General features: G+C 36.2%; 2 protein-coding genes across 3 annotated transcripts; one reads left to right on the forward strand and one right to left on the reverse strand.

Annotated features, from left to right (window-relative positions):
* Nucleotides 1-3,372: 3,372 nt before the first annotated feature.
* Nucleotides 3,373-12,974, reverse strand: desi1b (desumoylating isopeptidase 1b). 2 transcript variants are annotated; one of them, XM_057359168.1, is made up of 8 exons: nucleotides 12,314-12,974; nucleotides 12,145-12,166; nucleotides 11,978-12,047; nucleotides 11,708-11,814; nucleotides 11,253-11,375; nucleotides 11,074-11,160; nucleotides 10,267-10,303; nucleotides 4,077-4,214 (listed from the first exon to the last, which is right to left on the reverse strand). In XM_057359168.1, exons 1-8 carry the CDS (start codon nucleotides 12,399-12,401, stop codon nucleotides 4,191-4,193), a joined length of 558 nt encoding a protein of 185 aa, XP_057215151.1. In that variant the 5' UTR covers nucleotides 12,402-12,974; the 3' UTR covers nucleotides 4,077-4,190. The 2 variants fall into 2 exon arrangements, with proteins under 2 accessions (XP_057215150.1, XP_057215151.1); XM_057359167.1 differs by lacking the exon at nucleotides 10,267-10,303 and having other exon boundaries at nucleotides 3,373-4,214.
* A 139-nt stretch (nucleotides 12,975-13,113) lies between these two features.
* xrcc6 (X-ray repair complementing defective repair in Chinese hamster cells 6) lies at nucleotides 13,114-16,844 on the forward strand. Its single transcript, XM_057359164.1, has 12 exons — nucleotides 13,114-13,327; nucleotides 13,460-13,572; nucleotides 13,674-13,815; nucleotides 14,325-14,576; nucleotides 14,669-14,855; nucleotides 14,977-15,163; nucleotides 15,256-15,428; nucleotides 15,562-15,719; nucleotides 15,846-15,975; nucleotides 16,088-16,188; nucleotides 16,270-16,386; nucleotides 16,536-16,844. Exons 1-12 carry the CDS (start codon nucleotides 13,258-13,260, stop codon nucleotides 16,730-16,732), a joined length of 1,827 nt encoding a protein of 608 aa, XP_057215147.1. The 5' UTR covers nucleotides 13,114-13,257; the 3' UTR covers nucleotides 16,733-16,844.
* Nucleotides 16,845-17,386: the final 542 nt, after the last annotated feature.

The raw sequence follows: 17,386 nt of genomic DNA on the forward strand, positions 1-17,386 counted from the left end.
TATCTGGAAGAATGTTAGCAATTTTCAGTTCTGAGACATCATCCACTACCATAGTAGGAAAAAATGTATTTTTTTGGTTCTGTTGAACACATAATGAGATATTTTGAAGAATTTAAAAAAACAAAGAGTTCTCAGGCACCTTTGACTACCATTTAATTCTTCCTACTATGGTAGACAATGATGTCCCGGAACTGAAAATTACTAACATTCTTCCAAATATCTTTCTTTGTGTTCATCGGAAACAAAGTAATTTATACAGGTATGAAATTACATGAGCGTGAGTAAATGATGACAGAATTTTCATTTTTGGATGAACTATCCCTTTATCCCATAGACAGATAGAACCCTTTTAAGGGTCCTCTATTGAAAGTATTATGGATGTAAATTGTATTTATACAGTTTGATTGATACTTGGAATGCACAACAAAAAACTGATTCCCTCCCTGTTAATAAAAATATAAAATACTGCAGTGCAGTTTTGCAGTGAATTTAATGTTAAATGCAAGGTCCTGGATGCATTAACCTGAGGCGTGAAATTTAGTCTTAATAGTCTTAATAGAAATATACAGTGTTTATTTATGAAAGAAAATGATATGAAAGGACTCTCAAAATAGGCTATTTAAAGGAATAGTTCACCTTCAAAATGAAAATTCATTCATCATTTACTCACCCTGTTGTCATTTTAAACCTGTGAAATTTTCTTTCGTCAGCAAAACACAAAAGAAGATATTACGAAAAATGTTGGTAACTAAAAACCATTGGTCCCCATTGACTTCTATTGTGTGGACACAAAACCAATGCAAATCAATGGGGACCAATGGTTTTCTGTTATCAACATTCTTCAAAATATCTTCTTTTGTGTTCTGTAGAAGAAACATAGTCATATAGTTTGACAAAGTCATATAGGTTTGAAATAACAAGAGGGCGTATAAATAATGACATAATTTTCATTTTAAAGGTGAACTATCTATCCCTTTAACACAATAAGAAGGGAAGGGAAGGGAGGAATGGATGGGAAAGAGTGTTGATGGGAAGAGCAATGATGGTGTAATTTATAACAAATGCAGAAAATCATTCAAAGTTAACAGTAATTGCTGTTATTGTTGTACAGTACTATTAAGACCTCTATACAATTAATGTAGCTGCTATGAAATTAATATTGTCAGGTGTTTATTCATTTGGCAATATATGAATCCCAAAGGGCATACAACATTTTAGAAGGAAAGGTTTTGCTAAATCACTCTGCAATAAAATTGCTATGCAATAAAGACTAGTAAGATTCATTTATGTAGCATCTTTCCTCTTGAGTTGCTATACAAAAGAAATATGTCAAATGTTTAAATAAAGCATAAAAAAACAGTGGGCACTGGTCACTTTGTTAAAAAAGAGGCAATAAAAAAGTGCATTAAGGTAATCCATAAAGCATGCAGCAGCACGAGAAAGCAGTGTTAAAACATAGTTGCATGTTAAGGTTTATCCGTTGATGAGTTAATGCATTTTTTTATTTCTCTAAACCACTTTCATAATAAATTTCCTCTGTAGAACAATTTCCAAATTAAATTTAAAATACTTATCGAGGCTATATAGCTTTCTTCTGCTAATGATGCTTCTTCCTTTTTTCACCAGATTTTACAGTATTGTTCTTCAGATCAAGATAAAAATTCTGTTACCCAAAACTGTGCAAACTGCTGCATGTGAAATTAAAGCTGCATGGCAATCGCTTATCTTTCACTGAGCACACATACCTTAACTTAATTCAAAATCAAAAGGAATTCAAAAGCAACAAAATCAAAGAGCAAAACAAATCAAGACAAAGAAAAGGGTGAAAGAGAGGGGAAATAGAAAAATAATTAATAAGATTACCCTACGCCCATATTAAATGAGTGAAACTGAAAGACCCCGCAGCAAAACCACCTGTTACATTAGATGTGTTGTGTAATAGATATTTTTGTTCTAGTTAAATGGGGCAAAGTGTGGAAGAAAAACTGAAAGACAAATGGAAAGAAGAAAAATGTTACTAAAGAGTCTGTGCAAACATATCTGATGAGCCATATGCCCTACGATGACTATAAATTCTCTGGTGAGTCGTGTGAATTTCAATGTCTCATAAACAGTCAGGTCTATCTGAGGTCTCTGTAGGCTCTCTGTCAAACTTGACCTTTACCAAGTGAAAAGAGATGCAAATAGCCAGTCATTCCCTGTGATGCGTTCTTTATTATTGTAAATTGCTTTAGAAGTACCTGGATCCATTGAGAAAACCTTTCAGTCACTTCAGTATTTTAATAACATGATTTACTCACTTCTTCTTTTTCTCGTTTCAGCCGAATAGTAAAAGCTAGCTACAGAAAGCTAGGTGTAAAATTATAGAAAATTGAATACAGAGCAAATGGAAACCTGTGCTTTAGTCTCCTTTGTCTCAGATATTTCTTCTGAGAAAAAAAAATCCAGAAATCTCATGAAGTCTCCATTAGAGTTTCAGAAGAGATCTCAACAATATCAAAAACTAAGCTCAGATTTGCCAAGTCTGCGATTTAGATATGAACGTTTCTCATCAAATCCAAATGATTTACTTTACATTAATTTTACAGCACTACTCTCAAAGGTGCTGTGTGTATTTTTTGGAGAATCTACAGAAATGCAATATAATATAAAATTTTATGTAGAGGATAAAGACCTTGCATAATAAAGCGATATGTTTTTATTACCTTCGAATGAGCTATTTCTATCTACATACACCGCATAGAAATTGGAGAGGTGGAGTGAGCCGTTGGTTGCATTCGCAACCTCACCACTAGATGCCGCTACACTAGACCTTTAATGTATTACTACATGGTCTAATAGCTCGTTAAAGGTCTAGTGTATGACATTTAGTGCCGTCTAGTGGTGAGGTTGCGAATGCAACCAACGGCTCACTCCACCACAACACTAAGATGTTGGCATGTTTTCGCTTCTTTGCTGAAGGAGATAATGTATTTACGAAATGCTCTGTAGAGCAGTCCGTTTAGGGCTACTGTAGAAATAACATGGCAAATTTCTATGCGGTGTATGTAGATAGAAATAGCTCATTCGAAGGTAATAAAAACATAACGCTGTATTATGCAACAATACATTTATTTATACACCTCTGAAGACATAAAAATGTATATTATATTGCATTTCTGTAAATACATTCTCCAAAAATACACACAGCACCTTTGAGAGTAGTGCTGTAAAATTAATGTAAAGTAACTCCTTTGGATTTGAAGAGAAACGTTCATGACAAATATCATTTTTTATGTCTCCAATGCAATTTTAGGAAAACATCTACATGAAAACTATCTCCTGAGCTATGAAAGAGCAACCTCTAAATGACAAAAACGGGCAAGATTAAAACCTCATGATGAAAATTGTTGAGTCATTTTCTTATCTCCAAGAGTGAAAAACAGTATGTACATCAGTGTCACGAGTGCTGTCACGACCGGGGAGGGTGTGACAGCAACCGTAAGAACCCAAGCGCAGGCAGCAGGAGTACGGGGAAACAAAAGACTTTTATTAAACAACAAAACAAAAACCCGCGATGGGGTGTAAGCAAGAACAAAATGATATAAGTAAAAGGGACGTAAACTAACTAAACACTAGAGAAACATACACTTGACAAAGACTGAACTCAACTAAACACTCACTATGACTGACGAAAACAGGAACAAGAGGCACAGGCAATACGAAGAACATCAGAAACACAGAACGCAATCCACGAGCAACAACACAATGAAACATGAGGACTATTTAAAGGGAAGACAAACGAGGGATAATCAACGAGGGCAGGTGAGAAACATTAGACACGGCAGGGAAGTAATACATGAACCGAGAGGGGTGGGGCCAATGACAAGACACGAGAAAGCACATGAGATATCAAAAGATAAACACCCCATGGCTTCTCACACTAAACATAAGGGACCTGTCACGATCCTGCCACACGACTAGAAAATCATGAACAAGAAGGCAGGACCGTGACATATCAGTATGTTCAAGTCCAGTCTGTGGCATTGAATTTATCTGACTAACCCATCTATTTATACTTTTAACTAGTTATCTTTATTTACAGTACCACAGGTAAACTGGAAATGTGTTCACTGGAAACATGAGAGGATGATGCATGCAACAACCAGAAAATCCACTTGTGCCTCTTGTGTCTCTTTACTCTCTCTTCATCACCACGAGGCTTGTTGCAGGATCTGCAGGGAAAAAAGTGAGATGGCATTTAGTTCAGAACTCTCTCAGGAGTACAGTGCATTAGTAAGGATAAAGCCTTAAAGAACTCAGATTTATTTTAGCCTGGATTAGTATGCAAAGAAGCTCTAGATGCAGAACAATATGCCCAAAGATAAATTAGAAAAGGAGGGCAGGACATTGTATTTTAGAAAGGTGGGAAAGAATCTCATGGGGCCAGGAGCAGTGTCATAGCAAATCTTGCCATAAATACTGTAAATGTCAAATTGTAACCTATAGAGTTCCCATAAACAGGATCATAACAGAATAATTTAGGTTATTCTGAAATATTATTTCCAAAAATTATGTTGCTCTCATGGGCGTAAATCCCGGGGGGAACGGAGGGGACACGTCCCCCTCCATCTGAGGGTTGTCCCCCCAAAAAAATCATTAAAAATCACAGTCTATTGTGATTATTATATTTATGTATACCTAAAATAATTGTGTAATTATAAAAAAATACAAATGCAAAAAAAAATATTTTAAGTTGAGAAACAGTTGAGTTCCCCCTCCCCTGCCTCACAGTGGTTTGGCCCACTGCCTGCTTTCCCCGTTCATGTCACTGACACTACACACAGGTATGCAGCTCAGTTCATCAGTGCAGTGGTTGTTGAACTTCAGTAAGAAGGCTATTTTATTCACTTTAAATGAAGTGATACTCTTTAATGTAGTTGATGCTGATTCATTAATAAATTAGTTGTAGCAAAAAATGCTGATTACCGATGTATTTTTCCTTGAATCTGCTATGTTAGTGATTAGAACATTACGTTACTTAGCTAGTTAACGGTAGCTTGTTTACAATAGCTTGTTGCATAGTGTGTCACACACTGCAACTAACACGACGAAGCGGTTTCCCACACTGTAAAAAATTGCTGTTAAAAACTGGCAATTTCCAACAGTAAAATACTGTAGATTAACAGACCAAGGACTTTGTTTTTGTTGCTTTTTTCTGTTGTCTAAATGTTAGTGTGATTGTTTTTTGGCACCTCTAAGTAATTTATTTTTGCTGCATTTGAGTAGATTTTATTGTCAGCATCAATTAAACACAATACTTGCATTTGCTTGGTTTCTGTGTTTTTTCCAGTTATTCAATATATTATTATATATTGGGCCAGTTGTGGGTGAGTTAGATATTTGTGGTGGCACTATGGACCATTTCTGGGAGAAATAAGGTATTTATTTGCTATCTGGGCAGTAGAGTAATATAAAATAACATAGCCATTACTGTGAATTTACAGTACAGCCGTAAAACAGAAAACTATACAATTACGGTAAATCACTGCCAGTACTTTACTCTGGAATTAGAGCAAAACTGTAAAATGAAAAACAGCTGCAAACCTGTAAAATTACAGTAAATGGCTGGAACCACTGCTGCCAGTACTTTACTGTGAAATTACAGCACAGCCGTAAAACAGAAAACTGTACTTAAACTGTACAATAGCGGTAAATAGCTGCCAGTACTTTACTCTGGAATTACAGCACAACTGTAAAATGAAAAAAAACGGTTACAATCCTGTAAAATTACAGTAAATGGCTGGAACCACTGCTGCCAGTACTTTACTGTAAATTTACGGGGAATTTTTTTACAGTGCATGCATTGTTTTATTTGTGGCAACATGGCATAACGTTAACATTAACGGTCACAATTAGCCACCAATCCTTGCCATTCAGGTCCCGTGTCACACACAGTCGCGCACATATACCGGTTACAATTTAGTGACTTTGGCACTTTATTTAGTGAATTTCAGACCCCTTTTGTCCACAAAAGGTGCACAGCTTTCATTCAGTTGGAAAAGGTCGTTTTCTCAGCATCTATTTTGTGCAGTGTGTGCGTGGTGGATTAGCTAAACATTCAGTTGACTGAAACTCAGGTGACTCATCAACGAGTACAACAAAGAATTTAAGCATCGAACATGAACATAGTACATCTATGCACATAGTTTGTTGGCGGAGGCAGTGCACTACATGGGAAAATAACCACCACTCTTTAATATAGAAGTATGGTGACTTTGTCAGACGATGTTGCAGTATAATCCAATAGTATCCAGCTGCAGAGAACCGCAGCTCCTCCAGCAGTTTCTGAACCGCAGCCGCAGAACAGAGGGGCAGAGCTTGGGATTTGCTTTTGTAACACGCAAACCTTCATACTTTTAAATAAGGCCACTTTTCAGTTCGTACATGTATAAGTTATGGTAATACATTACGGGACAGTACAAAAAGCTTTATAAAACATTAATCTTATGTAATAGGCTTTATGCCAAACGTCACGCCTATGCTGAAAAACAGGTCTCATTGCATCCGGTTTTAAGTCTTTTGTATGCGCTTCACTACATAAGAGCCAGCCGTTTTTACTCAAAATGCTTTTAAATGAGCTACCAAAGATGATCAAAATCGATGTCCATCACATAAACAGAATGATAAATAAAAGTTTTTTTTCTTTTCACAGAAATTTGAATAGAAGAGAATAAAACGCATAAAAAATGGAAACAGCTAGCTAGATTAGCCGATTACATAAAAATCCATAGATATCGCTGATATTGCTGTTAACACTTTTTCCAACAAGCAGATGATAATGTAATGTGTTTTATTGTATTAGCCCACGTGTTCTTGTACCTGATATTAGAAATAATGTTTTAAACTTGTGGGCATTTTGTATTAAGTTTTATGGGCATCTGCAGCATGCACTTTCTATATGAAAACAGACATTTTAATAAAAATATAACTAGGTTGTATAAAAAAGCAAACAGCATGGCTTTAAAAGAAACAATCAAACATTATACAACAAATAATTAAATTAACAATTGCAATTCACTCTTAGGCCCATTTTATCACTACATTTCTAGAAAAACAATCCCACAAACGCACAAATTCAATATTTAGCAAATAAACGCTTAAATTAACATATGTGCTATCCGCCATGCTTATCTCGTTGTCAATAACTCAGCCCCTCACTTCCATTCTGTAGCTGTGGTTCAGAAACTGTGGTTCTGAAACTGTGGTTGCGGTTCTGCAGCTGGATATATCTCGTATAATCAGGATAACATTTAAAAAGTGACTCATTGTTAACATGTAGTATCATGGGTAGTGTGTTTTTATACTTGTTACCTGTCTTGACAACAGAGACAAAAAAAAATGTAAATGGAAACAAGAATAGAAAGTCAAGCTGGACTAAACTGGCCTTTCAGCTTCCCACTGTTACTAAACATTTCATCCATATTCAGACGTGGTAGTCTAATTAACTTAGTAGTTATCACCTTTGAAAAGGTTGAAATAGCTCGACAGATCTTTTAGCGTGTTCTTGCAAGATTTATTACTTCATGTCCAGTTTAATAACATTCTTACACAGTGCACGGAAAGGCTAATGCAGTCAATGAGCCAATGGATAATTTTGAAAAAAATGACTATTTTGAAGAATTTGTTGAGATTTGTCATTACGTCTCACGTCTCAACTATCATCATGTCATTACAATATTTCGCGACATTCATTTTTGCATCCCCATGTACAATGCATCGTATCACACAATTCCAATAATAATATTGCCCTGACAATGTAATTGCAAACCAACCAAATTAAGGGGCGATTTCCCGGACAAGGCTAAAGACTAGTCCTAGACTAAAGCTGTCTAAACTGAAAACAGTTAGCAGTGACATGTCTTAAAATACATCAGTGGCATTGTTTTGTCTCAAAATGCACACAAGTAATGTGTTTTGTAAGGCATGTTTGTAAAAACTACTTAAATGTCCTAATTTAACTAAGGCTTAGTCCTGGTTTAAACTAATCCTTGTCCGGGAAACCATAGTGTGTGAATATTTTTGTTTTAATTCACATTAAGCGGCCGGACTCATATAATTTATCTTCTCTGCCCTATTTCACATAACACACAAGAAACTTTCACAGCAAAGACTTTCTTGCTCAAAAGCTAAAAATGTAAATGTAACCACAGCTGCAGATTAACATCAACACGGATTATGTTTAATGCCTTGTATTTTGCTTGAACACTGTTATGATTAATATAGCTTTATATTATATGTACATGCTATAAAAACACGCAATTTGTTCTCCAAACGTTTTGGTAAAGTAGCCATGAATCACTCATTCTCTTCTTTGCCCTTTCACCCTTTAATCTGAATGGATTTGAGCATTATACTGGTATATTCTCCAGATGATTAGATGTAATATTTTTGTATCTACTCATGACACTAACAGTAAAACGCTATATTTGGGTGAGAGGATCTAACCCTGAAAAGCTGTGCTGGTTAATTAATGCCATGGCCCATGAAATCATATAAATGTCATGCATTTCATAAGCGGACAACTATTAAAAAACTATCATGTGAATGCCTGTATAAAATTATACACAAACTAGAGTCTGTCTCTGATTTTAAGCGCTTACATGACCGAAATTCAAAATGAAAAAGCAGTAAAAATAACTGCAGGAAAGAAAATAATTTTGTAATTTATAAGTAGGAATACAGATTAGAAGCATAGTCGAAAGTTGTTTTTAGGGATGCACCGATATGTAAATTTTGCCCAATAACGATAACCGATAATTGTTCAACATTGGAGGCTGATAAACAGTATCTAAATTTTAATATAACATTTTCTGTGACTGAAATCTTTTTTTTTTCACCTGAAAATCATGTACTAAGCCTTCTTTACACTATTGAAAGATTCTTTAACTTTTTTTAATTTTCTGGTATAATGTTTATTTAATAAACAAATTAAAGATGTTCTTCCAGAGCAACCTAGAAAAATGTTCTTAATTGCCACAAGTTTAACAGGCTCAAGACAGAAAGCATTCAGACAGCAGTCTGATTCAAACAATATGCTATTGTTCCTATAATTTACACATTCATAAATATCTACATACTACATCAACAATGTTTTTCTAATAGCAGTAAGTGAATGATCACAACAAAAAGACAGTACTGTATTGTATTTTAACTGTGAGCAGCGTCCAGCTGAAGTGGTTCAACTAGAGGAAATTATTCATAATTTATCGGCTATAATATATTGGCCAAAATGTTATTATCGGCCGATACCGATAACATTCAAAATGACCCTTTATCAAGTGATACCGATATGACCAATAATTTATAGCGCATCCCTAGTTATTTTGCTTGTCTTCAAAGAAACTCAGTTAACCTGTCATCAGCACATTTTCATCAGAATATAAGAACGGCTAAGTAGATGATTACAGGAAGGGAATAAGATGATGCAAATGAAATGCAACTTTAAGGTACATATGCTTGAAATTATAAAATGGCTCATAAATTGTTCATTCATCTTGGACAAATGTGAAATAACTTTAGAGCTCAATAAAGAGATATATAATTTACAGACTACATTTAGATGAGGATGGGAAACATCTACTGTATACTAACTCACATAAAATAACTTATATTGAAAGTTAACCCAGAATTGAAAATATTGTCATCTTTGCTCACCCTCTTGTCAATGATGTTACTTTCTTTCTACTACAGAACACAAAATATATTTAGATTTTTAAAGAATATTGGTAATCGAACAATGGCGGTATCCATTCACTTCTATGGACACAAAACCAATGCAAGTGAAAGGGAACCGCCGTTGTTCAGTTACCAACATTCTTCAAAATATCTTCTTTTGTGTTCTGCAAAAGAAAGAAAATCATACAGGTTTGAAATTACAAGAGGATGGGTAAATGATGACAGAATTTCCATTTTTTAACTCATGCAACCTGACAAGCACGAACAAATTCATTTTCTGTCAAAACATCTTTATTGTTAAACGGACAAAATTTTATTTAAAACACATATAAGGAAGAAAAGTATAGAGAATACAGAAATCTAAATTGTATTTACATTATATTACCTACCTATGTGAGAAATACAACAGCTGTCCCACTGGGTGGTTCTTACATATTTTATAAAACATTCATTAGCTTTATCTCCATGACACTGTTCTGGATTGTTAATGTACTGTAATGTTAAAGACCATCTTAAAACCTCTTTTTTTTGGCAATCTCGGATAAATACCAGGTAGCTCTGACTGAAGTTAAGATCTGTATAACAACTTAAAACAGAGAAAATGTCAATAACCAGCAATAAGCAAACTACAAATCAAGCAATGGATGGACAATGTAAGTAAAGACTAGTCCAGATTTTAACAACATTTAATAATCCATAAAGAACGATCTATTGTCAGATAGCCTAAAAAAAAAGTAAAATTAAATGACATTCCATTCTTCAGATCAGTATTAATTATCAAATAATATATTTAACATCTAAACTACCATTTCAATTTGATTTTAAAGTGTTTACTTCAGTGTTTAACAAATTCTCCAGTCATTCATGATTAAAATGTGAATATATTTGAGGTAGGATGGAGACATCTGTAGTCTAATAAGGGGATTGCGCTAAAATCCCTAAGTGGGTTATATTTGCAAAGCAAACAAACGGTAAAAAAACAATTCATTCGTTTTTCTGATGCTTATATTAAAATGTTATACACTTATGTTTGGTTTACAACCCACATAGGATATTACTGCTAATGATTAGTTGTTTATCAGTGATTTGGTCAAGAGGAAAGTTAACTTAAATGGTAATATTGTGACATAACTCACAGTGTCTGGTCCACACCACAGTTCACAGAATAGTACATTTAATTAAAATTGAGAAACTTCTTATAAAGAGGCACTGAGCACAAAATCTGAAAGACCGGCACTTACAGTATAAAATGGTACTTTTTAAATACACTGCTCTCAAGCAGTAAGTAAATTAGCCTGCAGGGCAGATACACATTATACATATTTTATTAATTCACTTAGATTGGGACAGATCTACCTCTGGCCAAATCCATTCAAGTTGTTGCTTCCAGGTGGGGTGATGGTGATGGAGTCTAGAAAAGGACGGAGTGCTTGGCCAAAAGGTCTAAGGAGAATAAACAGTGTCATTTAATGCAGTTATACATAATAATGACATTTCTGAATGCATTGGGTAAACAGTTCTAAGGTGAAACTCACGTTGAGAGCACCTCAGATGGAAGATCAGTTATGTATGAGGGAATCTTAGCTCCAGTTAAAAACTGTGCCACCTCACTACTGAAGTTGTTACAGTTGTGTTCGAAAAGATGGTATTTTTCAGGACTGTGGAACAGAAAGATGAAGTATGGGAAGTTTGGTATTAGTATAATTTGCAGATGTGAAATATGTAATTTCTTTGCCACTAGTATGAAATGATAAAAATCTTATTTAACCAATTGAGTTATTGTTGATATTTTGGGATGCTCAATCAAAATTTTATATAGAAGAAAACATGATATTTTTGATGTAAATTAACCTGTGGTTGCCTACTTAAATACACATTAACTGGAATAAGGAAACTTCTCCTATTTTAAAAAAATTACATCTCCTTTAACATCTGTGAATTTTAAAAATCATACCAATTTCCTGTTACATCCAAATAAAGATATGCTGACCTATAGGAGCCACTGAGGGAAGAGAGATATTCCAGAAAAAGGTCTCGAGGAACTTCTGTGTTTCCAAGATCCACAATGGAGTCAGGCATACCCAGAAGTGTCCCACCCTGAAACATGATGATGACATCATGCTACTGTTTATGCTGGATTACAATCACAAGGCCTTATTACTTATGTAGTATCTCTAACATATCTGACATAGCGATCTTTTGAGTATTCTTCTTTCAGAAAAACGTTGTAGGTACTACTGCCTCTAGTGCATTCTCTTACCGGAGGGCAACTTGAAATGCCCACTCCTCCAAAGAAAAACTCTTCCACATAAGCCACTATAGAGGTGTGCCTTCAAGAAATAAACATAGTAAGTGCATGCACTTTTAAAGACATATCTCCATAATATTTACAAGAATCAAGGTTTCCAAAAAGGTTAAAATACTCACCATATTCCCTCGAGCTGCTTTCCTGTATATTTGGAAGGAATTGTAATACAAATTTATTTAAAATATGACATTTAATAAAGAAACATTTCTCGTGAATGTGTAACATGCTCTCCATTACTTTAGGAGCAATGCACTATCCTAGAAGTATATCAAACTTAAGAAAACTCACCTAGCATCATGAAACTCAGCTGACGGGCCATTCCATTTGACAGGTCGTATATGTACAACTTCGCGTTATAAGAGCTGTCACCAGCCATCGTTACAGCTTTAGACAAACGAGTGTTTACAGACGAAACCGCAGAGAAACAGCGCTATGACTAACAAAAGTGAAGCTTAGCTTGAGTTTCTCACTCTGCCTAACTATAACAAATAAACTTCACACTTCTGCACTCTCACACTCTCCGCGCTACAAGATCAAATAATTTCAAATCGCGTTAGTTGTGCTTTTAAATTATTTGAGGAATAAAATTAAACACGATTGTTGACAGGCAGCTGCGCCACAGTGACTCAAGATATTCGTGAAACCGGTTATGACAAATGTGCTTATTCATTGACTGACCAATGGCAGCACAGGCAGAAGCGTAACATCTGTAGGAATATCTTGAACACTAGATGGCGCAGATAAAATGAAAATTGTTATAGTGTTCACCACCGAACAAAACATGACCCATTCAGTCCCTCCCCTAGAAAATCTCATAATATTTATGGGACTTTATGACTACTTTCACTTCACGGCTAAAATTTGTCATGGCAAATATATAATTAATCTGCCGCTACAAGTAACATCTTTAAATGCACATACTTTTGTCTTGTTACACTAACCATGCCATTGCCTCTCTCATTAACTTTTGTTTACTTCCTCGTTTATGCGCAAGCAAGGCCCGTCACTCCGCTCCGGTTTCGCCATTGGATAATGCTTTTCAATACTCGTGTGATTGGCTAGTAAAGCTGTCATTCAAATTATGGCGCTTGTGGATGCGTGCGCAGTCGTATAGGAATACATAGTTTTTGTTTTAAAACAAAGTGGCAAAACTTTCGTTTATGAAAAGTCGGTGTATCCTACTCGTGTGTGAAAGTTAACCTTGATACGATTCTTGAATAAATCGGAAAGCAATGGCAGACTGGAAAGAGTACTATCAAAACGAAGACGATGAGGCAGAGCAGGACGAAGAAGAATCTGGAGGTTAGCATAGCTAACTGCATTTATTGTTCTTCACTCTATAGCATAAGTTACACTTTAAACTCCTTTAAACTGACCTGGCTCAGAACAAGTGAAACTAAACTTAAGTGTTTTTTTTTACTTAAAACATTATAGGCGAATACAAAGTCAGTGGCCGTGACAGTCTCGTGTTTTTGGTGGATGCATCCAAAGAGATGTTCACCAAGGGAGAGAATGGGGAGTCATCAAATTTTGACATGACCATGCAGGTGTGTATAATAAATAAAATTGAAACCCCCCATTCATTCATTTTTTTATTTTTCTGTGCTTTCTATGTATACATAATAAAAGTTGTCGATCTTGTGTTTAGTGTGTGCGTAGTGTGTACACTAGTAAGATCATAAGCAGTGACAAAGATCTGGTGGCTTTGGTATTCTACGGGACTAAGGAAAGCAAGAACCCCAAAAACTCCTTCAAGCATGTCTACGTCTACCATGACTTGGATTCACCCGGTGGGTAACTGGTGTATGAAATGGAAGAAAATGTCAAATGTGTCCATTATCTTACAGTGTTTTATATAGAATGCAGTAGCATAATCTCAAGCTTGTGCATCTTCTCTCTGAAGTTTTGTTTAATGGGTTCCTGTTAAACTTTGGAAGCCATGTGAAAATGCATAACTGACTAAGAACTAAAATAGGTATGTTTCTGTCTTGCATTTGAAATAAGATTGTGAAAAAGGCTTGTTATGAGGCTTCCTCATACTTGTAATTTAAATCGTATAAAACCGCTCCTCATTGTTGTTCCTCATTGTCTTTTTTGTTTCTGATATCAAAGTGAGATTTCTCAATTATCTTATATATATATTTTTTTCTTACTTCATTAAGCATTGACAGTGTTTTGGTGACATTTTAAATTTGTATACATTTTCAGACCTTCCTTATTTGTCTGCATGCATCAAAGGTCTTTCAGATTATGAATTTTTTGGGGGTAGATTCATCTCACCCAATGTTTGTCTTCTCAGGAGCTCAGTGTGTTCAGGATGTCGATAAGCTGCGGGGTGAAAAAGGAGCTGAGTTGGCCGCAGAGATCATGGGCAGCGGGCAAACTTCCCTTGGAGAGGCTTTGTGGTGCTGCTCCAACCTTTACAGTGACATCAAGCTGCGACTGTCCCACAAGCGCCTCATGATATTCACTTGCAGGGACGATCCTCACGGAGGAGACAGTGCGAAAGACAGACAGGCTCGTACTAAGGCTGCTGACCTTAAAGAGACAGGTAGGGTCATATGAGGAGAAAGTGACTAGATATGGTGAATGAGGAATATAACGTATGTTTTGCTAGTGATTGAATCCCTATTTTCTCCTCAGGTGTGGTCATAGACCTGATGCATCTTACGAAACGTGATGGATTTGATGTTTCCTTGTTCTTCTGTGATATCGTAAGCGCTCCTGAAGATGAGAGTGAACTCGGCCTTCAGCATGAGCCCAGCGGGAAACTCGAGGACTTGCAGAAGAGGGTCAGGGCTAAAGAGTTAAAGAAAAGAGCTCAAAGCAGGTAAACACACATGCATGTCCAGTGAAAAAAAAAAACTTGGCTTCTTTACATGACTGTTAAGAATTGTAATAGTTTTTATAATAAAAATGGTATGTAATCATTTGTTTTGTATCTCCCCAAGGTTAAAACTTTCTCTTGGAGGTGGTGTCGATCTGGCAGTTGGCGTATATGTGTTGGCCAGGACTGCCACAAAACCTTCTGCCGTCAGGCTTTACAGAGAAAGTAATGAACCTGTCCGCACTAAAACCCGTCTCTTCCACACCCACAATGGCAGCTTACTTTTACCAAGCGACACAAAAAGAGCACAGGTACAGTATAGCATCACATTTTAATTTGTGACCAAGACCTTTTGTTTGAGAGAAATAAAATTTTATATTTCTTTTCATACATCCTCACAAAGGTTTATGGGAAGAAACAGATTGTGCTGGAGAAAAATGAGGTGGATGAGATTAAAAAGTTTGATGATCCTGGTTTGGTGCTGCTGGGGTTTAAACCCATGGACCGCCTCAAACTGCACCATCACATACGACCTGCACTCTTCATATATCCTGAGGAGGAGCAGATATCAGGCAGGTCTTCATTTGTATTCATTGAATATTAAAACATTGTAAGCTAAGCTCTCTCAGTCAAACCATATTTTCACGTTTTGATCTTGCACATTTTGGAAAGCTGTTTCTTATTTTTCTCTTTGGTTTACAATAGGAAGCTCCTGCCTGTTTACAGCTCTGCTTTTGAAGTGCAGCGAGAAAAACGTGTTCGCATTGTGCAGATACATCCCTCGTCGTAACACTCCACCCCGGTTTGTGGCACTGGTTCCACAGAGAGAAGAACTGGATCAGAGTCAAACGCAGGCAACACCTCCAGGTACATCATGTTATATTGTTAATTGGTGAATTTGCTTAAATAGTGTATCATCTACGTACAACATCCTGTTCACAAAATGATGGCATTTGAATTGTTGACATTCATAGAAAAGTGTCTTTCTTTAAGGCTTCCATGTGATTTTCCTGCCCTTTGCTGATGACATACGCACTTTAGATGTCCACGAGTGTCCCACAGCGTCTGATGAGCAGGTGAACAAGATGAAAGAGATTGTGCATAAGCTCCGCTTCAAGTACAGGTGAGTGGTCTTTCATAGCCATAGCACATCATAAACAGTTACTGCAGAGCATATCTTTCTTACAATCCCCAGTCATTGAGTTTTAATTGAATGTATCTGATTTATTTTACAGGAGTGATGCATTTGAAAACCCAGTGCTGCAACAGCACTACAGGAATCTAGAAGCTTTGGCTCTGGACATGCTTGCACCCGAGACTATTGAGGATTTAACAAGTATTTGTTGTTCTAAATTGTTTTCACAATTTTTTTTCTTCGTTTTTTGTACCGTCTCACCCTGTTTGTACTCTCCTTCAGTGCCAAAGGTAGAAATGATAGATGGCCGTATTGGCTCGCTGGCTCAAGAGTTTAAAGATTTGGTCTATCCTCCTAACTATAACCCAGAGGGGAAGCCTGCAGCCAAGCGCAAACCTGGTGAGATCTTGTATTAATACAAAGCATGTGTTGTAAATGCAATGATGCACAAATCTATATATTAACATGCTCAGGTTGTGGCTTCTAAAGTGAAGAATCACAATTTTAATTGCTGTCTCTCCTTTAATATTGTACATCTTTTTACACAGCTGATTCTGGTGGTGGAGCTGAAAAGAAGCCAAAAGTTGAGATATCTGACCAAGAGCTCAGAGACCATGTGGCAAAAGGCACCCTGGGCAAACTGACAGTGCCTGTTTTAAAAGACGCCTGCAAGCAGTTTGGAGTACGAACGACAGGAACCAAGAAACAGGAGCTCATAGATGCTCTGACCATGCAGCTTTCTTAATGAGCCAATGTGTTTCGAGTCAGTCTTGCCTATTCAGGGCATGTCAGACATGATTTGGTTCAGCATTGTGACTGTTTTCATAATGCGTGCAATAAATGCATTAATTTTCCAATTTTGACTGTAGCCTTGTTTCACGTTCTTTGCTCATCATTTTTCAAACATCTCTATTTACCTGTCTAGGTAAGCCTCAGTCAGTATTAAATAGTATGAATTGATGCTTAATAATTAAAAAATTACATAATTAAACGCTTAAAAGGGTAGGATATAAACACTTCTGCATGGCCAATGTTGCTGAGAATAATTGTGTGGCCTGAGAGCACATGCAATAGATATTACACAAAACTGGCCCAAGATGCAAGTGCAAACACAAATGAAAGCTAAAAGATATTTTGACCAATAAGAGCTGGAAGAGTTTAGAAGGTATGAATCGACCCTTGCACAATCTGCACCTGCAGATTTTGCATATTTGTTCAGTGGAGCATAGTGCTAGCAACACCCAGGTCATGGGGTTGATTTACAGGGAATGCATGAGCTGTCGTTCACAATGGGTACATTTTCTGATAACACCTGGAATGTAGCAATCTGGGCTTAACATCTGTATCCTCAAAGTTACTTTTTAAACATTAAATGAAAAGCAAACTGACATGTTTGACA

Source organism: Triplophysa rosa, linkage group LG18 (assembly GCF_024868665.1).
Source record: "Triplophysa rosa linkage group LG18, Trosa_1v2, whole genome shotgun sequence".
Lineage (NCBI taxonomy): Eukaryota > Metazoa > Chordata > Actinopteri > Cypriniformes > Nemacheilidae > Triplophysa > Triplophysa rosa.

What these genes read in the sequence shown, in the direction of transcription:
- desi1b (XM_057359167.1), bottom strand. Translation starts at nt 12,401, where the DNA reads ATGGCTGGTGACAGCTCTTATAACGCGAAGTTGTACATATACGACCTG. An exon ending in AAGCAGCTCGAGGGAATATG is followed by an intron (nt 12,048 to 12,144) that starts GTGAGTATTTTA and finishes TATTTCTTGAAG; the next exon opens with GCACACCTCTATAGTGGCTT. An exon ending in GCATTTCAAGTTGCCCTCCG is followed by an intron (nt 11,815 to 11,977) that starts GTAAGAGAATGC and finishes ATCATGTTTCAG; the next exon opens with GGTGGGACACTTCTGGGTAT.
- xrcc6 (XM_057359164.1), top strand. Translation starts at nt 13,258, where the DNA reads ATGGCAGACTGGAAAGAGTACTATCAAAACGAAGACGATGAGGCAGAG. An exon ending in CCATGACTTGGATTCACCCG is followed by an intron (nt 13,816 to 14,324) that starts GTGGGTAACTGG and finishes TTGTCTTCTCAG; the next exon opens with GAGCTCAGTGTGTTCAGGAT. An exon ending in AACGCAGGCAACACCTCCAG is followed by an intron (nt 15,720 to 15,845) that starts GTACATCATGTT and finishes TCTTTCTTTAAG; the next exon opens with GCTTCCATGTGATTTTCCTG.